Source organism: Emys orbicularis, chromosome 1, assembly GCF_028017835.1.
Source record: "Emys orbicularis isolate rEmyOrb1 chromosome 1, rEmyOrb1.hap1, whole genome shotgun sequence".
Classification (NCBI taxonomy): domain Eukaryota; kingdom Metazoa; phylum Chordata; order Testudines; family Emydidae; genus Emys; species Emys orbicularis.
In genome coordinates, this window is record NC_088683.1 from 10182342 (window position 1) to 10203515 (window position 21174).

Consider the following 21174-nt stretch of genomic DNA (forward strand, 5'->3'; position numbering starts at 1 on the left):
CATCACTGTCACTAAGGTGCTAGCAGTGACTTAGTGACAAGAGCCTGAGTGGTAAAAGATGGCTATTCTTATGAACTTAGGCACCATCACGTTAACCAATTATCCTTAACTTCATTTTCAACTGATAGAAATGAGTACACAGGCTTAGAGTGCTGTGGGTGAAACAGAGCAGATGAATTCATCCTCCTCACTCCTCAGACTGAGAGGGGCTGAGAACGCCTCAGAATTTGCATGCTAAGCAATGGAGAAAGGAGAGCAGCCCTGTGGTGCTTCAAAGCACATCTGCAAGTCAGTTTAGCAATGGAATTAAATCCAAAGGGGAGTTCTGGCAGAGTAGACAGGAGTAGACAGAGAATCTGGAGAGAGAGAAATGTTGGGGATGTGGATCTAAAGCCACCCATTGGATCAGCCACGGGTGGACCCGATGTTTGGAGAACTATTTAGAAAAAGTGAAAGCCTTTGATACCAGGGGATTAGTGATCTGTAGGCTCTCTGGGGCTTGGATCACCTTTTCACTGTGTGTGTGTATTGTGCCTTGCACACGGAGCCCTGATTTCTCATTGGCCCTTTAGGCCCTACCAGAACACAGACGATAAAAACTTAGAGCAGACTGCCAGTGTCTGCTATAGTTCAGGATTAGATAACATAATAGTTATTATTTGTATTAGTGGTTTAAAAGAAAAAAAAAAAAAGAAAGAAAAAATAAGAAGGCCACTGGCTGGTTCTTAATGATTAAAGAAAGCAGGAGAAGCTTTGGGGAGGGCTGGAAAGAGGCCCACCACCAAACAGCTGCTTCAGCAGTGCAGAAGAGTGTTAATGCAGGACACATCTTCTCCCAACCCGCCCCACTGACAAAGTTAGTGCAAGCCATCCGGGGATGCCAAGTTCCTGCATTTTTCCCATTTCCACATGCTGAGCCAACCTAGCCAGGAGGACCCCCACCTCCAACTCCAGCAGGACAGGCCTACGCCCACATTCATTTCCTTCCAGTTTCCTCAGAGCAACAGATTGACTGGATTTGTTAAATTTGGACTTCACATTTTCCTTCTCTGCTACCCTGCTGTTCCTCCTCTCTGCCTGAAGTTCCTCCTCATTATTATTATGTATCTGTACTACAACAGCGCCCAAAGGCCCCAGCTGAGATCGGGTCCCCTTTATGTTAAGCCCTATACAAATACATAATGAAAGACAATCCTGGTCCGTCAGGGCTTAGTCTAAATAGACAAGGCAGACAAAAGGGTGGGGAGAAAGGAAGTATTAAGATCCCCATTTTACAGCTGGGGAAATGAGGCAGGAAGAAGTTAGAGACTAGTGCAGGAAGCCAGTGGCAGAGATGGGAATCAAACACAAGTCCCCTCCTGACCCAGTGCCTTAACGACAAGGCCAATCTTCTCTTCCTATCTGTATTACTCCCCAGACCCCACCAACCTCCCTCACCCTGGAAGTCAAATTGCTTCCCCACATTTTCTTCCTCTCTCATATCCAACTCCCACTCCCCCTCACTCTTATTCCTACATTCCCCTCCCACCTGCTTCATTCTACTCCACACTTTCAACTCCAATTTCGCTCAAAATTTTTCCTTAAAAACGTGATATGATTAACTGCCTAGTCTTTACACAATGATCTTGTTTGTCCTGTTCTCCTTTTCCCTATGCAGCCCTTTGATTTCTGCTCTCGCTTGTGTGCTTTTGTGCTTTACTTCGACTGTAAGCGCGTCAGGGCAGGCATGATGTCTTACTACATGTTGGACAACACCTAGCACAAGGGGGCCCCATTCCTGAGTGAAGCCTTTGGACACTACTGTAATATAAAGAGTGAAGAAGAATCAGCAATACGGCTCTAGGATGACAGACAAGCTCCAGCTCTGGTAGTTCATTTCCATTTAAAGTGTCTGAAAATGTTATTAACTGCTAGAAGTGCACAATACTTGATGCTCCAGAGACAACCTCAATGCCAGGTACTATTCCGGCATCATAACAACACTTACTTGAACAGAGGGTTTTTAGGCCTTTGAGGTTTCTTCTTTGCAAAGAAAGCAGCAAATTCTCTCCCAGAGCTGGCATAGCTAAGCTGGGCTGATGGTTCTGAAGCAGTCCGAGTGTTCTTCATATCCAAGTATTCTGTCAGCAGCATCTGGGAGCAGGGAGAAGAGGAATGAAACATTTGAAATAGAACAGCGATGCAAGTTTATTTACAAATCCTAAGAGTCTTAACAGGACACTGCTAAACTAAAAAATGACAATTGGTAAAAATTTTAAAAGTGCCTAAGTGACTTGCGAGCCTAAGTCCTATTGATTTTCAATGAATCTTAGCTCCTAAGTCACTCATCCAATTTAAGACCACCATAAAAGCACTGTCTACATTCCAGAAATTTTGCAAAATTTTTCAGATGCTGTCAACACTGGTACAACTCCACTGATGTTAGCAACATTGAGAACCCTACTGTAGCTTGGCAGCTGGTGTTTACAGACCTATCATTACCAAAGTTCCATGTCACGGTGCTTAAAACACTAGCAACGGCCTGTCTAGACAAGGCCTCCCAACATTGCGGACGCCACTGAAGCTGAACTTGTTCAGCAATGATGGGGGGGGGGGGGGGTTACAAAATTTCACAGTGTAGACAAGGCTTTAAGATCATTTAAAATGAAGGAATTTGACACTTTACTCCCCTTCTGTTTACTATTTCCAATTAGGGTGACCAGACAGCAAGTATGAAAAATCGGGACAGGGGGTGGTGGGTAATAGGAGCCTATATAAGAAAAAGACCCAAAAATCGGGACTGTCCCTATAAAATCGGGACATCTGGTCACCCTATTTCCAATGTTTGGTTCTACTGCACCAGCCCGGTGCCACTGTGTTTGAATTTTCTGTACCACAGATATCCACACTACCTCCTCCCAAAACACAAAATACAACTCTACTGAAATACAGCGCATGATTAAATTATTTGTTTTTAGATCGGTTTTTGTAAGACATGTTTCTTTTTTTTTAAAACTTAAATTTAGGGCATAAACTACATCATCGTATCCCTTTAAATATATGTATCACACACCTGGAATATTTAAATGGATATATTTAACAAGAGAGATTAAAAAGTGCTGTTAATTCATATAGTTGAATCACCACCTGAATTCAAGCTGATTACAGGGAGGGAAGCTTTCTGGTCTAGTGGGCTGAGCACAAGTGTACATACTTAGATACTACAGTGATGGACACAAATACAAGAGGAGAGTGTGCACACAAGCCTGTCTAGTAGCAACGAACCTCTCAATTTTCCCCCTGACTATGCCACTTATCTGCTGTGAAGCCTCAGGCTTTCCCAGCAGAGCCTGTAAAGTACTTGAATTAGAGAACGAGGAAGGATGGTCCAGTGGTTGGTACACTTCTCTGGGACTTGGGAGACATGGGTTGTTGCATACAGCTTAAAATGAGGGTCCTGTTTTTGAAAAAATATGGCATGGTTGTCTCTCCGTGATTACCAGACCAAATGTACTTTCGATTCAAATAAGAATATGGATTTCCCCTCCCTTGCTACCAGCTCTGCACGCACAATTTAGGATCTCTCAGTCGAGCTGCGTTTTCTTCTAGCCCATCATCAATGATGAAAGTTCTACAGGGCAAATAACACCCTCGGTGAAATCTGTGCAACCCCAATACCTTCAGTGGAGCAGCAAAGAACTAACTGATTGGCCCAGGAACTACTATTTAGTAAATAATTCTGTTCATTATGCAGAAACAGGATTACACTCCAGCTCATTCACTTTTAGCTGTGTTGGCTCTGGAGAGATAAAGGAAGCTAACGTAGTTTAAGAAAACAAAAACAAAACAATAAACTTACTTTTGTCAAGAAATTAAACTCCCTGAATATACTCAGGAAGCTTTAAGCATCTTGGAGCTATTGATAACACATTCCACATTCCATTCTATTATGAGCCAGCCAAACCCAATCAAAGTGTTGAGTGTAATGAGAGGAATACATCAGGACTGTGCTGCATATGTTTAAACAAATTACTAAGAAGTAATATCTAGGAAATAATATCTAGGCAAATGATATCATGCCACTAATTAGAAACAATTGAGAATTGCTCTAAAAAGATACAACACAATTAAATAAAGGTAACTTGATTTCAATTCCTAAAATATCTCAATTAAAACTTCATCTGAGAGAAGGTTTTAAAATACAAGCATGATTCTTGCCACATAAAAACTAATCACTACACTAAGGTTATTGTGAGGTTTTTTTCCCCAGTAATGTACCAGTGCTGCTCTGTATTCTCTGGTTAGGTGTTTGCTTTATTTACTTCAATCCATAGCCTTGAAAATAACAAAAGGTCATTTAAAATCTTTTCCAGAAAAAAAAGCTTGGCAATTTTTCTCATTTCATGGACAGAACGTACTCATAATGGGCCCCATGATTTTGAAACTATCCTAAATCTAGAGCTAACATGAGTAGGATATCTGAAGTGAATAATGCAGTATTGTACTCAAGGATTACAATATGTCAGCAAAGAGTTAAACTAGAACCACAAAGAACTGGTCTTGCTACAAGAACATCATCAGACAAACACCAAAACATATGGCAATATGGTCATAGAGTCTTAAGAGGGGTTTGAAGACAACCACAAACTGTAAGGGGAAATAACATGGGTGGCTGTGATGTCACCAGAACCTAAAGATAGGTAAGATGAGCTTTTTATATATGACTGCTCCTTTGGCTTTTGGTTAATTCAATGGAGGAAAAGGGCTGGCTCTCGCTATGTATGGATATTGAAAAACAAATAAATTATACCAATATGCACATAGGAGAAACCACACTGGATCAGACCACTGCTCCATGTGGTCCAGTGTCCTGACTCCAGCAGTGAGTCCAAGTTCTTAAGAGAGAAAAAGCTATCTTTAAATGCAACTGACCAACTGTAAAACACGGCACAATGGGGGAAATTACTTCCTGTCCCCAGCAGGGGAGCAGCTGAAGCCCTTGTAATTTTTAACAAAGCAGATCTTATTTACATGTATGAAAACGTCTTTTAAAAAAAAATCTTACTCAGTTATTTGGCTCAATAGCATCCTGCTGTATTAGTTCCATAGGCCAATTGTACCCTACATACTTCTCAGCTTGTCTTCATCCATCTCAACATCTTCTGCATCTCTTCCACCCCAACATCTCCAACAGTTCTGCCCCTCTGCAATCCTCACAACACAAGGCCTTAATAAACTCCATATTTCAGTGTCAAAAATTATTAGCCTGGGCATGTACTTAAAAAAGCCACAGTCAGTTTAAACTTTACAATCAATAAAACCACATTGTTCTGCCTACCAAATTGATAGGCGTTTCACCACAGGATGAAGTAAGGATTTCAGGATTTGTTGCTATAACATTTGATTAACAGTTGCTAGACCATCAATCAAAAAACTCGTTAGACATTAATCACATGCACATATAGCAAGATTTATGAGTGACTATAAAGTTTGCAACATCCCATCCATCTATTAAAAGGACTTTTGACTTCCTGCTCAACAACAGTCAAATTCTACGATCCCTGTATTACACTCACATCAATGTCAAACAAACAAATCTGCACAAGGAGAGAACAAAGCAGTCCTTGCGCTAACTGATCTACTGTACAGATATTTTGCAGCTTTGGAAAAGACGATTTATACAAACTAAAGAATCTTTTATAAACATAGGCATGTTTATATTTTGAGGATTTATTTAACCCTCACAAAATGAATATGGTCACATCGCCATATACCATTTACCACTGATCTTTAACAGCTCTCCACATACTGTGTGTTTGAACCAAACTGTGATGTCCTTGGGACAAGAACCATACTTGTCTGTATGTCCAACATGTGCTGAACACATTGTTTGCACTTCCTATATCGTGCAGCGGAAGGACAGTCTCATGGATTAACACACAGGACTGTGACTCAGGAGACCTGGATTTTATTCCTGGATCTGCCACAGATTTTTCTTAAGAATGTGCAACTCACTTCACTGGGCTGCACTTTCCTCATGTGTAAAAACAGGGGTAATCATACGTGTCTACCCCAAAGGGTGCTGCAAGGCTAAATACATTAATTACTATTACTACTTTCAGTTTTTAAAATATCCAGGGTTCTGGGCACCTATGTCCTCAATTAAAAATCACAACATAAGCAAAAGGACTGTAAATATATCTCCATCCATAACTACCTCAACAGACTTAACGAGGGGGACAAGATGGGCTTTGCAATGTGCCCAGAAGAGTAATAAGTTGGGCACCAGCAGACAAAGTGAGGGTGTGAGGTCCAAAACAGAGCAGTCAGCAGCTCGCTCTCTCATTTATACTGAAGCCTTGCTGCTGATTTCAGCTGTAGTAATGTATCACAAGGACAAAGTGATCGCTAAGGTAACCAGCTCCCATACCATTCTGGGTTTCATAGGTTAAAACCAACACTTTGAAATCTACCCAGAAGCTTATCAGAAGCCAGTGTAGATCATGGAGCACTGGTCTGATGTGCTCCCAACATGAAACCACACTTAAAAAAAAAAGAGAGATGATATATTTGTATCAGATGATGATGATAAAATGCTTTAACAGCCTCCTGAGATACTATTGGGCTGTAAAGAGCAGCAACTGAAATAGACATTTTCAAATCATCAGGTCCAGATAACTTGCATCCAAGAGTTTTAAGAGAACTGGTTACTGTGCTCTCTGGACCATTAATGTTGATTTTCAATAAGTCTTGTAACACTGAGGAAGTTTCAGAAGATTGGAAGAAAGCTAATGTTTTCCCAGAATTTTAAAAGGATAAATGACATGACCCAAACAATTACAGATGTATCAGTATAACATTGAACCCAGACAAAATAATGGAACAGCTGATATGGGGCTCAGTTACCAAAGAATTAAAAAAGGGTAATATAATTACCGCCAATCAAAATGGATTTATGGAGAATAGATTTTCTCAAACTAAGTTGATATCTTTTTTTTAATGAGATTATAAATTTGGTTGATAAAGGCAAAGGTAATATACTTAGACTTCTGTAAGGCATTTGACTGGGTACCACATGACTCTGCGCTATTTAAGATTTTGAATAGGAGAGAGCTGGACATTGCAGAGCACATGGTTTGGGGAAAATTATAAGAACATAAGAAAGGCCGTACTGGGTCAGACCAAAGGTCCATCTAGCCCAGTATCTGTCTACCGACAGTGGCCAATGCCAGGTGCCCCAGAGGGAGTGAACCAACAGGCAATGATCAAGTGATCTCTCTCCTGCCATCCATCTCCATCCTCTGACAGACAGAGGCTAGGGACACCATTCTTACCCATCCTGGCTAATAGCCATTTATGGACTTAGCCACCATGAATTTATCCAGTCCCCTTTTAAACATTGTTATAGTCCTAGCCTTCACAACCTCCTCAGGTAAGGAGTTCCACAAGTTGACTGTGCGCTGCGTGAAGAAGAACTTCCTTTTATTTGTTTTAAACCTGCTGCCTATTAATTTCATTTGGTGACCCCTAGTTCTTGTATTATGGGAATAAGTAAATAACTTTTCCTTATCCACTTTCTCAACATCACTCATGATTTTATATACCTCTATCATGTCCCCCCTTAGTCTTCTCTTTTCCAAACTGAAGAGTCCTAGCCTCTTTAATCTTTCCTCATTAAGGACTGGGAGTGTGTTGGGCTCATCTTGCCAGGTGTAACCACAAGTGTAGCTTGTGGGTAAAAAGCAGGCTGCTGGAATTAGAAGAGCTGAGTCGGAGCTGCTTAACCCACAGACACTCAGTACAGGTTTATATGGTGTCTGGGACGTCCAGACAAGAGAACCACAGCAGCAGAGCCCTTTGAAGCACTTCGGGTTACAGAGCAGACAAGTGACACAAACCCTCACTGGTCTGGATTACACCCCAGAATACGACAGTAAAGTTCCACTGTACTGGATGCAGCTACACTGGTTTACATTCCCTGATGAGCTGGCCCTGTGTTTTTAAGGAAATCATTAATGGTGGTAAAATGGAAGAACAAGTGGTGAAGATCTCCAGCATCACATTACTTGGAGCTGGCATTAGGAACAAGATTTGCTCCCAACTTATCATTGCCTTTCAACATGACGGATGGCACCAATCCATTTAGGTTATTTATTATTGCAGCCAGTACTTATATGTTGCTAACTTTATTTTGGGCAGAATCTTTCATACTAGACATCTGAAGATGTTTCGGAGAGTTAAATTTTAAATTCCAGAATTAATAAGAGAGAAAGAGAAGCTGAGGCTACAAGCAAAGAGAAAGCAAGTTTTATGTTGACATTTGCAATTACCAAAGGTCAGTGGAGAGCACTTTCTAGATGCCAGTTTACAGAGGGAGCCCTGACACCCACAGATGCAAAACTGCATCAAAGTGCAGAGAGTTGGCTGGTGAAAGCAAAGCAAAGGGAGCAGACTGGAGAGGACACACTGTCTGTGAAGGCTGCTGAAGCAAGTCCATGGAAGGTTTTAACAACAAGAAGGCAATGGCAAAACAGATCCTCAAGTGAATGGGGTGTTTTAGTATGGTGTGTGGGCCCGTCTTGTAAATGCAGGAAGACGGGCAGCAACATCATTCACATACTGGAAAGTTGGGACTTTGTGAGGCCCTCAAAAGAGGAGTCGCCAAGATGAGGTGAGATGAAAGCCTGTTTGAGAATTCTGGTGGGAGATGTTTTGAGCCAATAGCACATACAGCCATGGGCTAATTACCTGTATCAAACCTGTATTATCTGCATTTCAGTAATCAAACACCACTGTCACCCACAAATCCTGTAAAGTGTCAAAAGAAAACTCTTCGACTGTGTTTTAAAACCCAGCTTTCTGCACAAAAATTGGGTGAAAAATTGAACAGAACAGAGGCTAAATACGCAAAGGACTGAGACTTAAACAGAAATAGATAGGACGAGGCAAACACAGTAAGTCCAAGAGAGAATAAACACAGTCTATAAGGTGCAGTGAAGACTGTTTAGTGAGATTCAACCTGTTCCATATAATCCTGATGCTCCCCATGAAATTAACTACAACATGATAATAAAAAAAACTCAATTAATTTTCTCAGTGCACTACCCAGGTCTATTATCATACAAGGACTACATTTTTTTAAATAAACAAAAAACAAAACCATTTAAGTAACAGAACGGCTGCCAACTCTACTGCATTCATTATCAATTCCAGTTGTTCAATTAGCACAGCCATTAGCGTAGACCTGTGAATGTTTCCGTATCTCGGTGGGGGAGGGGAGGAGGGAATTAGCTCCAAAACTATTTTAAACTCAACTCTTTAAAGGCAGTTTTATTAGTTACTGAATCATACACCTGCTTACACAGCTTTGGAAGGTTTAAAACTGGAATCTTTTTATTTCAAAAGTCTGATGTGGTTGTGAGTTCTTTCTGCAACTCCCAAGAACAATTGCATGGACCTTTTCGGACACACAACACACAGAACCATATTTGGTTTTACTGTACTTTGTAAAGGGATGTACTGTGTATCTCAGAATATTTTACAAAGTAATGAGGTTCCATATTTATTAGCAGAGCAAAAGGAGAAGCCTTTAGACCAGTGATACTAAGACCACAGTGGTTCAAGGGCCAAATTAGCAATCAACATTACCCAAAATAACCACAGTAGTGAGAATATATATATGATGGCCAAAGCATAGAATCATAGAATATCAGGGTTGGAAGGGACCTCAGGAGGTCATCTAGTCCAACCCCCTGCTCAAAGCAGGACCAATTCCCAACTAAATCATCCCAGCCAGGGCTTTGTCAAGCCGGGCCTTAAAAACCTCCAAGGAAGGAGACTCCACCACCTCCCTAGGTAACGCGTTCCAGTGCTTCACCACCCTCCTAGTGAAATAGTGTTTCCTAATATCCAACCTAGACCTCCCCCACTGCAACTTGAGACCATTGCTTCTTGTTCTGTCATCTGCCACCATTGAGAACAGCCGAGCTCCATCCTCTTTGGAACCCCCCTTCAGGTAGTTGAAGGCTGCTATCAAATCCCCCCTCATTCTTCGCTTCTGGAGACTAAACAATCCCAGTTCCCTCAGACTCTCCTCATAAGTCATGCGCTCCAGACCCCTAATCATTTTTGTTGCCCTCCGCTGGACTCTTTCCAGTTTTTCCACATCCTTCTTGTAGTGTGGGGCCCAAAACTGGACACAGTACTCCAGATGAGGCCTCACCAATGTCGAATAAAGGGGAACGATCACGTCCCTCGATCTGCTGGCAATGCCCCTACTTATACAGCCCAAAATGCCGTTAGCCTTCTTGGCAACAAGAGCACACTGTTGACTCATATCCAGCTTCTCGTCCACTGTGACCCCTAGGTCCTTTTCTGCAGAACTGCTACCTAGCCATTCGGTCCCTAGTCTGTAGCTGTGCATGGGATTCTTCCGTCCTAAGTGCAGGACTCTGCACTTGTTCTTGTTGAACCTCATCAGGTTTCTTTTGGCCCAATCCTCTAATTTGTCTAGGTCCCTCTGTATCCGATCCCTACCCTCTAGTGTATCTACCACGCCTCCTAGTTTAGTGTCATCGGCAAACTTGCTGAGAGTGCAGTCCACTCCATCCTCCAGAACATTAATAAAAATATTAAACAAAACCGGCCCCAGGACCGAACCTTGGGGCACTCCGCTTGAAACCGGCTGCCAACTAGGGGCATACAAACGTTTAGCATATCTAGCACATACAAACGTTTAGCATATCTAGCACATTTGCCAGCTACAGAAGTGCCATGCAAATGCCTGTTCCCACTTTCTGGTGACATTGTAAATAGGAGGAGGGCAGCATTATCTCCTGTAAATGTAAACAAACTTGTTTGTCTTAGCGATTGGCTGACCAAGAAGGAGGACTGAGTGGACTTGTAGGCTCTAAAATTTTACATGGTTTTATTTTTGAGTACAGTTATGTAACAAACAAAAAAATCTACATTTGTAAGTTGCACTTTCACGACAGAGATTGCACTACAGTACTTGTATGAGGTGAATTGTAAAATACTATTTCTTTTGTTTATCATTTTTACAGTGCAAATATTTGTAATCAAAAATAGACACTGATTTCAATTACAACTCAGAATAGAATATATATGAAAATTTAGAAAAACATCCACAATATTTAATTAATTTCAATTGGCATTCTATTGTTTAACAGTGCGATTAATCACGATTAATTTTTTAATCGCAATTAACTTTTTTGAGTTAATCGCGTGAGTTACTGCGATTAATCAACAGCTCTAATATATATTAAAAAAAATAATTCTCACAGCAAAATGACTGACCATGTATTCTACAAGTGGCTAATAATATAGTAAAAGCATCCTGATTGGTTAATAATTACATCACACCATGTTTTAATGTCATGTGCTGCAAAGAGCTGCAGGAGACATGTTAAAGAGCCACTTGCAGCTCCCAAGTCTTAGTCTGAGTATCACCGCCTTAAGACACTTAACAGGCTACATGTTAAGCGCCTGTTTTCAAGAAGGACCATGGGAGCTCAACCTTCAACCAAGAAAGGAACTCTGGCTCAAGTAATAAACAAACATACATGACACTATATAGCAATTTCCATATTAATTCTGTACAAACTTTAGCTAATTAATCATCAACACCCTGTGGAGGGTCCATCTAATTTTACAGATTCGAGGTATACTTCTCTTCCCTGTGAAAGCAATGGCAAAGTTTTCATTTGCCACAGGGCCAGGATTTCCCTCTCTGATTCTCTCTGTCACTGAGGGCTGTAAGGGGACGGACAGAGTCTGTGTTCTACTTCTGGAAGAAAGGCACAAGACAAAAGGCTCCTTATGCCCTCTCTCCCCAGCTTTATGCACTTGTGAAGAGCCAGCTATTAAAGTTTTCATCTTAACCTATATCTGTGACACACAAGATAAGCAGAGCCAAAGAGTGAGGTGCTGAGAGCTGCCACACCAGGTGAGCCTGGTGAATCAGCTTCTGGGAGCTTTTAGCCAAAAGGAGTAACAGCAGGGGCTGCACAGTGAATTGAACGGGGTGACCTCTTTCCCAAGTCATGGGTGAGTAGTTTTGCAACAGGGAAGTTACATTTCTAATATGCACTTGATTTACAAGATTACATGGTAGACCACTTCAGGCATTACCATTCCCTTCACAGTACAGCTGTGATGCAGCAGGTTATTTAGATACCCTCACTGAAATGTGAAGATTGGTTCTTCTCCTAGCAGGGCCACATGTGTGTGCACGTGCACGCGTCTCTCTCCCCTCTGCCCCTCCTCTCTCCCTCTTCTTTCCCAGCAGTTCTGCTGCTTTCATGCACAATAAAAAACAGATTGATGGCAAATTTCTTTCAACTGCCAAGAGTGAATTTGAAAATTGGGACAGAAAACAGATAGAGTGAGTTTGAATTTTCTCCATACACGTCAGTTGTTCTTTAAATAAAGATTATTCTGATAGAAAGTATCCAGTATTAGCAAAAAGAACAGGAGTACTTGTGGCACCTTAGAGACTAACAAATTTATTTGAGCATAAGCTTTCGTGGGCTACATCCCACTTCTTCGGATGCACAGAATGGAACATCTATGGAATGGAACATCCGAAGAAGTGGGATGTAGCCCACGAAAGCTTATGCTCAAATAAATTTGTTAGTCTCTAAGGTGCCACAAGTACTCCTGTTCTTTTTGCGGATACGGACTAACACAGCAGCTACTCTGAAACCTATCCAGTATTAGGGGCAGCTTTTTGCCACCAGGGTCAGAAGCTTAACACAAAACAAAACAAAGAGAAAAAAAAAATATCAATCAGGGATATCCATTTTCTTGAGACATAAGCAAAACTTAACAGGGTACATTTTCACAGCAAGGCATGGGGTTTGAGCTGTGCAACTCCCATTAAAATCAATGGGAATCACACAGCTAAAAAACTGTGCACTGCTTTGAAAATTTACCCCTCGTTGTTAGTACTGAGGGCAGGGGAAGAACTCATGCATTTTTTTTGGACTAGGAACAACTGTAATTCTTCTGATTGCTTAATGGCTACAATCAATTTAGCCTTTCAATCCTTAGTTTCTCTGTTGCGACTGGTGAGGATTTGTACAATATATACAGCCCACTAACATATGTATGAGTGCAGGTGACCAGCCGAGTATGTCCACAAAAGGTGCAAGAAGCAATAGGCTTCACCTGAGAGGCACAAAAGCAGGAGGTCATTAAGTGTTGATATACTTGTCCCGAGGACACGCAGCCAGTGAGGGGCAGAGCCCGCGCCGCCCCAGAGAGTAGCTGACTCAGCGGCCTGCCCGCTCCCCCGGCGCGCCGCCAATCCACCATGGCCAGCTATACCAAGGCGGCCCAGGTGAGCAGGCCCCTCCGCGCCCCCAAGCAGGGCTCCTCGCCGGGTGAGGGGACGCGGGAGCCCACGGGCAGGCCGCTGAGGCGGCTACTCTCTGGGGCGGCGTGGGCTCTGCCCCTCACTGGCTGCGTGTCCTCTGGACTCCGGCAGGCAGCAGCGTGCCATTAAAAATCAGCTCGCGTGCCATCTTTGGCACGCGTGCCATAGGTTGCCGACACCTGGTTTGAGCCATTGAAGTCCTCAAATCATGGTTTAAAGACTTCAAAGTGCAGAGAATCTTCCAGCAAGTGACCCATGCCCCACGCTGCAGAGGAAGGCGAAAAACCCCCAGGGCCTCTGCCAATCTGCCCTGGAGGAAAATTCCTTCCTGACCCCAAATATGGCGATCAGCTAAACCCTGAGCATGTGGGCAAGTCTCACCGGCCAGACACCCAGGAAAGAATTCTCTGTAGTAACTCAGATCCCACCCCATCTAACATCCCATCACAGGCCATTGGGCATATTTACCACTAATAGTCAAACACCAATTAATTGCCAAAATTAGGCTATACCATTATACCATCCCCTCCATAAACTTATCAAGCTTAGTCTTGAAGCCAGATATGTCTTTTGCCCCCACTGCTCCCCTTGGAAGGCTGTTCCAGAACTTCACTCCTCTGATGGTTAGAAACCTTCATCTAATTTCAAGTCTAAACTTCCTGATGGCCAGTTTATATCCATTTGTTCTTGTGTCCACATTGGTACTGAACTTAAATAATTCCTCTCCCACCCTGGTATTTATCCCTCTGATATAGTTATAGAGAGCAATCATATCTCCCCTCAGCCTTCCTTTGGTTAGGCTAAACAAGCCAAGCAGTTTGAGTCTCCTTTCATAAGACAGGTTTTCCATTCCTCGGATCATCCTAGTATAATTAGTTAACATTTCTTTCAATGATATGTGAGCCAAAAATAGGGTGACCAGACAGCAAGTGTTAAAAATCGGGACACTTTTTTTTCGAGGCGGGGGTATAGTTGCATATATAAGACAAAGCTCCTAATATCAGGATGTCAGGTCACCTTAGCCAAAAAAGAATCCAGCCAAGTCTCCCACAGTGTTTATCATCAATGCATATTTGGTCAACTCAAGTCAGCTCATACATCAATGAATACACTAGGAAAGCTCATCTGTTGATTCTGATTGAGATATTTTCCATACAGCCATTTTTCAGAGTGAGACTACGTTAATGAAGAAATGCACAGCTTTAGTATGTACAATAAAATGACCAGTGCGACAGCTCAACCAAAATACTATGAAAACTGCTTTACTATCCAGAAACCGGCACATTCAATACAGCAGCAGCAAAGGGAAGAAGACAGCATGCTGTTTAAATACCAACCGTGTTAACTCACAGGTAATATAGTACACTTCATGTATTTCATGTTTTCAACTAATTGCTTAAGACATCCTGCTACAGTGGAGAGAGTAACAGTAGTATGCCCTCAGTTTTCATTAAATGCCAGCTCTTAATAACAGACTCCAAAAGGGGCTTAATTGCATTTACTCCCAGCTCCTGAACTTTAAAAGTTGTTAATCAGATTTCTATGTAAATGGAATGACGATTAAAGGTTAAGTACAGGTTTCTGAAATTTCAGAAGTTGAAGACGTATTGCCCTTAACAGGAAAAAGAAACTATCAGACTTGACAGGAACTAAACATCTTAATTAAATGCTGAGAAGTACAGTACTTATTTCTGCATGAAGTTCTATTTTCAAATGTCAAATTTAATCAGGCACTTGACTAAAAAATGTGCAATATTCCAACAGCAAGGAGGGGGAGGAAGCCTTGGGATTCTTTTCTGTTACCACCTGCATATCCCAGAAACTCCTTTGGTTTCTTCTAAGGATTTAATCCCTGCCCAGCCACCGCCCCCAAGTGTCACAGAGGAATGTCTTACACCGCTTAGAGGCGCACTGTATTCCAGTTCAGAAATAATATGACAAGATGTTTTCCAACATACCAGTGCTTCCCCTGTAATTCACTATCCCTGTAACGACAGTGCCGTTCTGACAAAGAAACTTGAAGGCCCTCATAAATCTGACTCACAAGGATTTTATGCTCCCTGAGCATATAGCTCATCAATTATCATCTGAGTCACAAGCATAAAAACTTCTTTTGGGGGGTGAATTTAGTACTTCTGAATGGTGCTTAAATGGCAGCTTGAAGCCCTGTGTTTAGCCACAGGACAGGCTCACTGGAAGCAACAAGGTAAATTTCACACAGTGCCCCTGAACTTTAACCTTGAACTACCTGAGAGTCTCCATGACCCTTCACACTTTGGTTTCTCTTCTGGTATTGCCAATGATCGATACAATGCACATACATATATTACAAACTCATTATTAGACATATATACAGCCTGCTAGCTAACGCAGAGAGCAGAAGTTTATAGGTGAAATCCTGTCCTCATTGAAGTCGGTGGATTTTTACCATTGATTTCACCTTGTGTATTGAATTTATGCTGATGCTTGTAATAATTGTGTTATCAGTCCACACACTTTACAGTTAAATAGCAGGCTGTGTAGTTGCTGGGGCAGGCACTAGGGGAACTTACGATCACAAGGACTCTGTCAGTATATTACATAGTAAGAAGTATCTGAGCTCTGCGAGAGTTCAAGTCCGATCTGCGGTGCCACTTCACAATGAATTTTGGCTGCAGACAATACAATCACCAGGTGGAGACTAAACAGAGGACCTTCAGCATCAAAAACTAAAGTGCCAATAAACTGTGTTACATCTTTAGCAGCTGTCAACCCACCATAGCAATGTTGTATATGACAGAAGAGTAGACTCAAGTAAGAAAACAACTGTGAAATACATGGAGCATCAGAAATTGATTGTATTTATTATATTTACAGCAACCAAAAATGTGCTGCATACTTTACAGTGCAAACAGAAGATACCTGAGGACCCCGCCCTGAAGAATTTGCCATCGTATTTTAGGTGTAACATCAAGCAGGATTAAACAGTAAGGGAGTGGACGAAGGAAGGAAGGACAAAGGTCAGTGGTGGTGGGCACCAATCCCATTCAGATTCAGACCACTCCATCTCTGTTTAGCCAATTACAGCCCTTCTTCCCAGTGACCTCAAAATGGCAGGAATGGGAAAAAACTCTGCTCCACCCCCCAGCCAGTCACAAAAGGGGACACTACCAAAGGAAGCACTCACTAAACGGGGACAGGAATTCGGAGGATGAAAAGTGGTTGAAAAAATAGGAAGTTGATTTGTTATTGATAAAGATTATCACTGTTGCTTTATGTTAAAAGTCTGCTAGACAGACCTAACAAGAAAATGGTTATGAAAGTCCAATACAAAAAAATCCTAGACAGAGTAAGTTTGTATACAATACCTAGCTATGTTTGTCAGAATTAGTCGGAGAAAAATGAGGTCTTATGATTTTCAGAGGCTGCCTCTTTGTAATGAGATGGAGTGCCAAAACAACTCTATTTAACAAATGCCACACACGAAACACCATATTTTCTCTTGATTCACTAGCTAAGGGGTTGTTATTTGTAGCTGTATTAACTTAATCTTAAAGATCTGAACACATCTGGATATTAAGTTGTGGCCCAAAGGCAAAACCCCTAGCAAACAAAAAACACCTCTCAGAAAACAGCCATGCAAAGTCACAAGTGAGAGGTTTCATTTATGACCTTACTAATACCAAGGATGGCAGACCTGGACTTCTGTAGGAACAAGTCTAGTCACTCCAAGAGGCTGATGCGATGGCACTTTCAGCAGCCACTATTTCAGGCACTGCCTATAAGGTCATCAATATCTTTGAATTCTGCTGAGCTAAAGAGCAATTCTCTCTCAAACTCACAACAAATGTGGTTTCCTAATCTTCCTGTTGTTACATGAACAGAAGTTCAGGATCACTGCAGAGATGTTAGCAGCATTCTGATTTCCCTAGCTTTTGAAACAAAGCTAGGAACCCCACCGTTTACCAAAAGGCACCTCTGAACTAATGCCAGTAAGAAACCTGTTTTTGAGAAGCCTGCTCTTCTTACAAGATATTAATAAGACACTGATGCCAGAGGGGGGAGCTCACAGCAAAGAGAAGATTCACATTTTCAGGTGTGGGGGAAAAATAATCAAAGTTTGAAATTGTTCAAAGCTCCAGTGTACTAGCCATTTCTTCCTTTTAAAGTACCCTTTAGGCTCTCTATCCCTTCTCTCTTTTATGCTGTACTATGAAAGGTGCAGCAGTGGGCCACCAAAATGCCAACGTTAAGCGGATTATTATGTTTCCAAACATGCTCCATTACAGTAGTTGCTTGAATGTCTTTCTGCATCAGGGAGTCTTTTCCTCCCCCTTTCATCATCTTATCAAATGAAGCTAAACAGTAACACTTGCATCTAATGATACAGGGGACCTTGTAATGGGATTAGGAAAAACACAGTGTTAGTTTCAAGGAGGTGTGTGACCTTGAAGAGATTTCTCACTCTGTTCTTTGAACAGATGCACCAGGAAGACTGAATAGAATTCTTAATTGGGGAGAGGAAGGCATCCATTCCTGGGGCAGATTTTCCTTTATCTTGTGAACAGCAGCTAGAAATACTAATTATGTACTAGAATGCAACTAAGAACCCAACTGAAGGGGCAAGGGGAAGCCTTCTAAAATCATGTAGTTTGTTTTGCAGATCTTTGGTCAGAGAGAAAGTCAATAGCAGTCTCTGCTAAGCATAAAATTTCAGATTTAACCATTTGCAAAGGCTGAGGATTGTCATATCTATACCTCCCACCAGTTCTGGAAAGAGCCAGTTTCCTTTATGAGACCCCCAGTTCTGCTTCTCTAAATCCCTGACTGGATTCAGCTAGTGACACAAGACACGAAACAGCATCAAAACCACATGCAGGGATTAGCATGGAGTTTGCAAGACCAACAGCAAGGCTAGCAATGTCCAGCCTTTGCCTAGATCCAGTGAGGCAGTGCCAGTCATCTGTTCATAGACACGCTATCTACCAACAATTTCATGCTAACCAACACTGCGCTGTGGGATGTTAACAAATGCCAAATCCGGACTCAAAACTGTGAGGCATTAAACACCACCCTCAATTTCCAAATGACTTCATTGGCAGGAAGGCGACGCTCTGCACACTGCAGTAATGCACTTCACATGGGTACAGACTGAACCACTGTGTAACTCAGTAACAGTTCTGAGATCATATGGCGAGCAGACAACTCAGTGATGGAGCTCAGCTGAGACTCAAATTATTTTTGAGAAATTTTCTCCAGTTAGACCCATAACCACCTCTCTTGTTTTCTCAAATGAATTTTGGAATCATCATACAATAAGATCCCAGTCTAGCATCCAGAGCACTCAAGCAGGCTACATTTTCCCAACAGTAGCATGGAGTTTCTAAAAAGACTGCCAACAAAGTTTAGACACAAAAGCATTACTAGTTTATTTTTAAGCATAAATATTGCTTTGAAAGGTGAATGAAAACTACAGTAGTACAAAGTTCTGCAACCCAACAACTAAAAGGCCATAAAAAAAGTGTCTGGGTATTTTTAGTGTCATTAAATCTTATCGTATACTGGAACCAGATGCAAGAATAAAAAACTGCAGTGTCATCCTGATACCATATTTTGCATCTTACCCTGTAGGGGATTGCATTCCAGTGATCTCTCTTTCCACTGTCAAGTATCAGAGGGATAGCCGTGTTAGTCTGGAGCTGTAAAAGCAGCAAAGAGTCCTGTGGCACCTTATAGACCAGGGGTCGGCAACGTTTGGCACGCGGCTCGCCAGGGTAAGCACCCTAGCGGGCCGGGCCAGTTTATTTACCTGCTGACGTGGCAGGTTCGGCCGATCGCAGCCCCCACTGGCCGCGGTTCACCGTCCCGGGCCAATGGGGGCAGCGGGAAGCCGCGGCCAGCACATCCCTCGACCGTGCCGCTTCCCGCCGCCCCCATTGGCCTGGGACCGCGAACTGCGGCCAGTGGGGGCCGCGATCGGCCGAACCTGCTGTGTCAGTAGGTAAATAAACCGGCCCAGCCCGCTAGGGTGCTTACCCTGGCGAGCCGCGTGCCAAACGTTGCCGACCCCTGTTACAGACTAACAGACGTATTGGAGCATGAGCTTTCGTGGGTGAATACCCAAACTTCGTCAGATGCATGTGCATCTTTCCGCTGTGTTACTGTCTCTATTGAATTCACGTCTGACCTTGAACTTCTGAGATAAAGGGTAAGTTCATTTATCCAAAGTGCTACATAATTCTTCCAGTTACTAGGGTATTAAGTGAAACAACTGGGTTTTGCTTCCTGTAACACTACTTAAAAATACAGGGCTGTCAAAGAGAAGCAGCCTCAACCTCAGTCTCCAGAAGGCTACCTACCACTTAAAGCTTCTATTTACACTTCGTCTAAACATTCTCATGGTCCAATCTGTAAGCTCCATCTTTCATGGCACAACTGCACTTGACAAACAAATGCGGTTCAACAATGCTATTGAAGATACACAGTACTCTGTGTTTAGTTATGCTATGGTACATTTAATTTATACATATATTACTTTAAAAATAAAATATGGACTGGATTACAACCATAGACAAGGGTGATGAGAACTGATGGGAAAATGAAGAGATAGCAAATCTGCATTAACTTGTCTGATTCAGATAATTACTTGAGTTTTTTAAGACATTTGTGACTCACGAGGGAGTCTGTAAATTTATTGTCTTCTGCAATCTAATATTGTTGGCAGCCATGAGAGTTACCTATTTATTGATGTGTGACAGCGGTTTATCTTCAGTGGATCAAATGCAGCTATTTAAATGGTTTTCCCTCTTTTGGCGAGCACAGCCTTCAAGCAGCAAAACGTGTAAATTACTTTAAGGGAACAAAACATTCTATATATGTCAAAAGAATCCATGGTACTGAGAAAAATGAGAAGGGTTTGCTGGGTGGTTTGGCAGCTCTGCCATGCAACATGGCACGAGAACAAATGACTCAAGTTGGTCACTTTTACATACAGTGGACAGAAAAGACACAGAGTGTGGGCTAATAGACAGGGCACTGCACTGGGATTCAAGAGACCTACTCAGCTGCTGATCTGCTGTGTGACCTCCACCTGCCTGTGCATCTGTTTCCCAAACCACCCTTTGTTTCATCTGTGTAGACTGATGGGGCAGGGACTGTTTCTCATTGTTTTTGTATAACGTGTAGCACAAAAGGCCCCTGATCTTGGTTGGGGCCTCTTGGTGTTACTGCAATATAAATTAGAACAGGTGCAACCTAGGGAAGGGGAGAGGGAGAGCAGGACCACGACAGCTGCTCACTGCAAGCTGGCTAGTCCAAGGCACTCTGTTGCTATTGTTACTCTCAAAGGTGACTATCTGCAGACTAGATAAACACTATCCTGACCTCCAACGTGTAGGCAGACAGAGTTCATAGGTGGAAAAGAGGAATGGGAACCCCTCAAATAAAAGTGAGGAGGGCATCTGTATAACTGTGCGGGGAGGACCTTTGGTCAGACCAAGCATAGTGATGGAAAACTGGTTTGTTTTGGGGGTTTTTTAATAATGCCTAGAATGCTAGGAGAGTGGGGGTTACCACCAAGCCAACGAAAAGCCAACAGGCACATTTAAAATAGAACTAAGTAGCTTTAATAATCTATAGACATACAAATCACTGTCAAGAAGGAACCAGCAATTCCCAAGTGCTTCTTTTTTCACTTCCATTAGTCTGCAGCTTTTATTCCCCCTGATCCTATCAGTCATAAGTGGAGGAATAATATACTTTTATTTTCAAAAGTTCTAAATGCATCAGTCAGAGAGTAAATAACTCACAATCAAGAGGCA

The 21174-nt window shown here is 42.2% G+C and overlaps 1 protein-coding gene across 1 annotated transcript in view; it reads right to left on the minus strand.

The window, feature by feature from the left end:
• The window catches only part of EXOC4 (exocyst complex component 4), a 607048-nt gene that overhangs the window by 463576 nt on the left and 122298 nt on the right, over positions 1-21174 (minus strand). The window contains exon 8 of the mRNA XM_065409076.1: positions 1988-2133. Coding sequence (XP_065265148.1) covers positions 1988-2133 — 146 coding nt within the window. The remainder of the gene's footprint in view (positions 1-1987; positions 2134-21174) is intronic.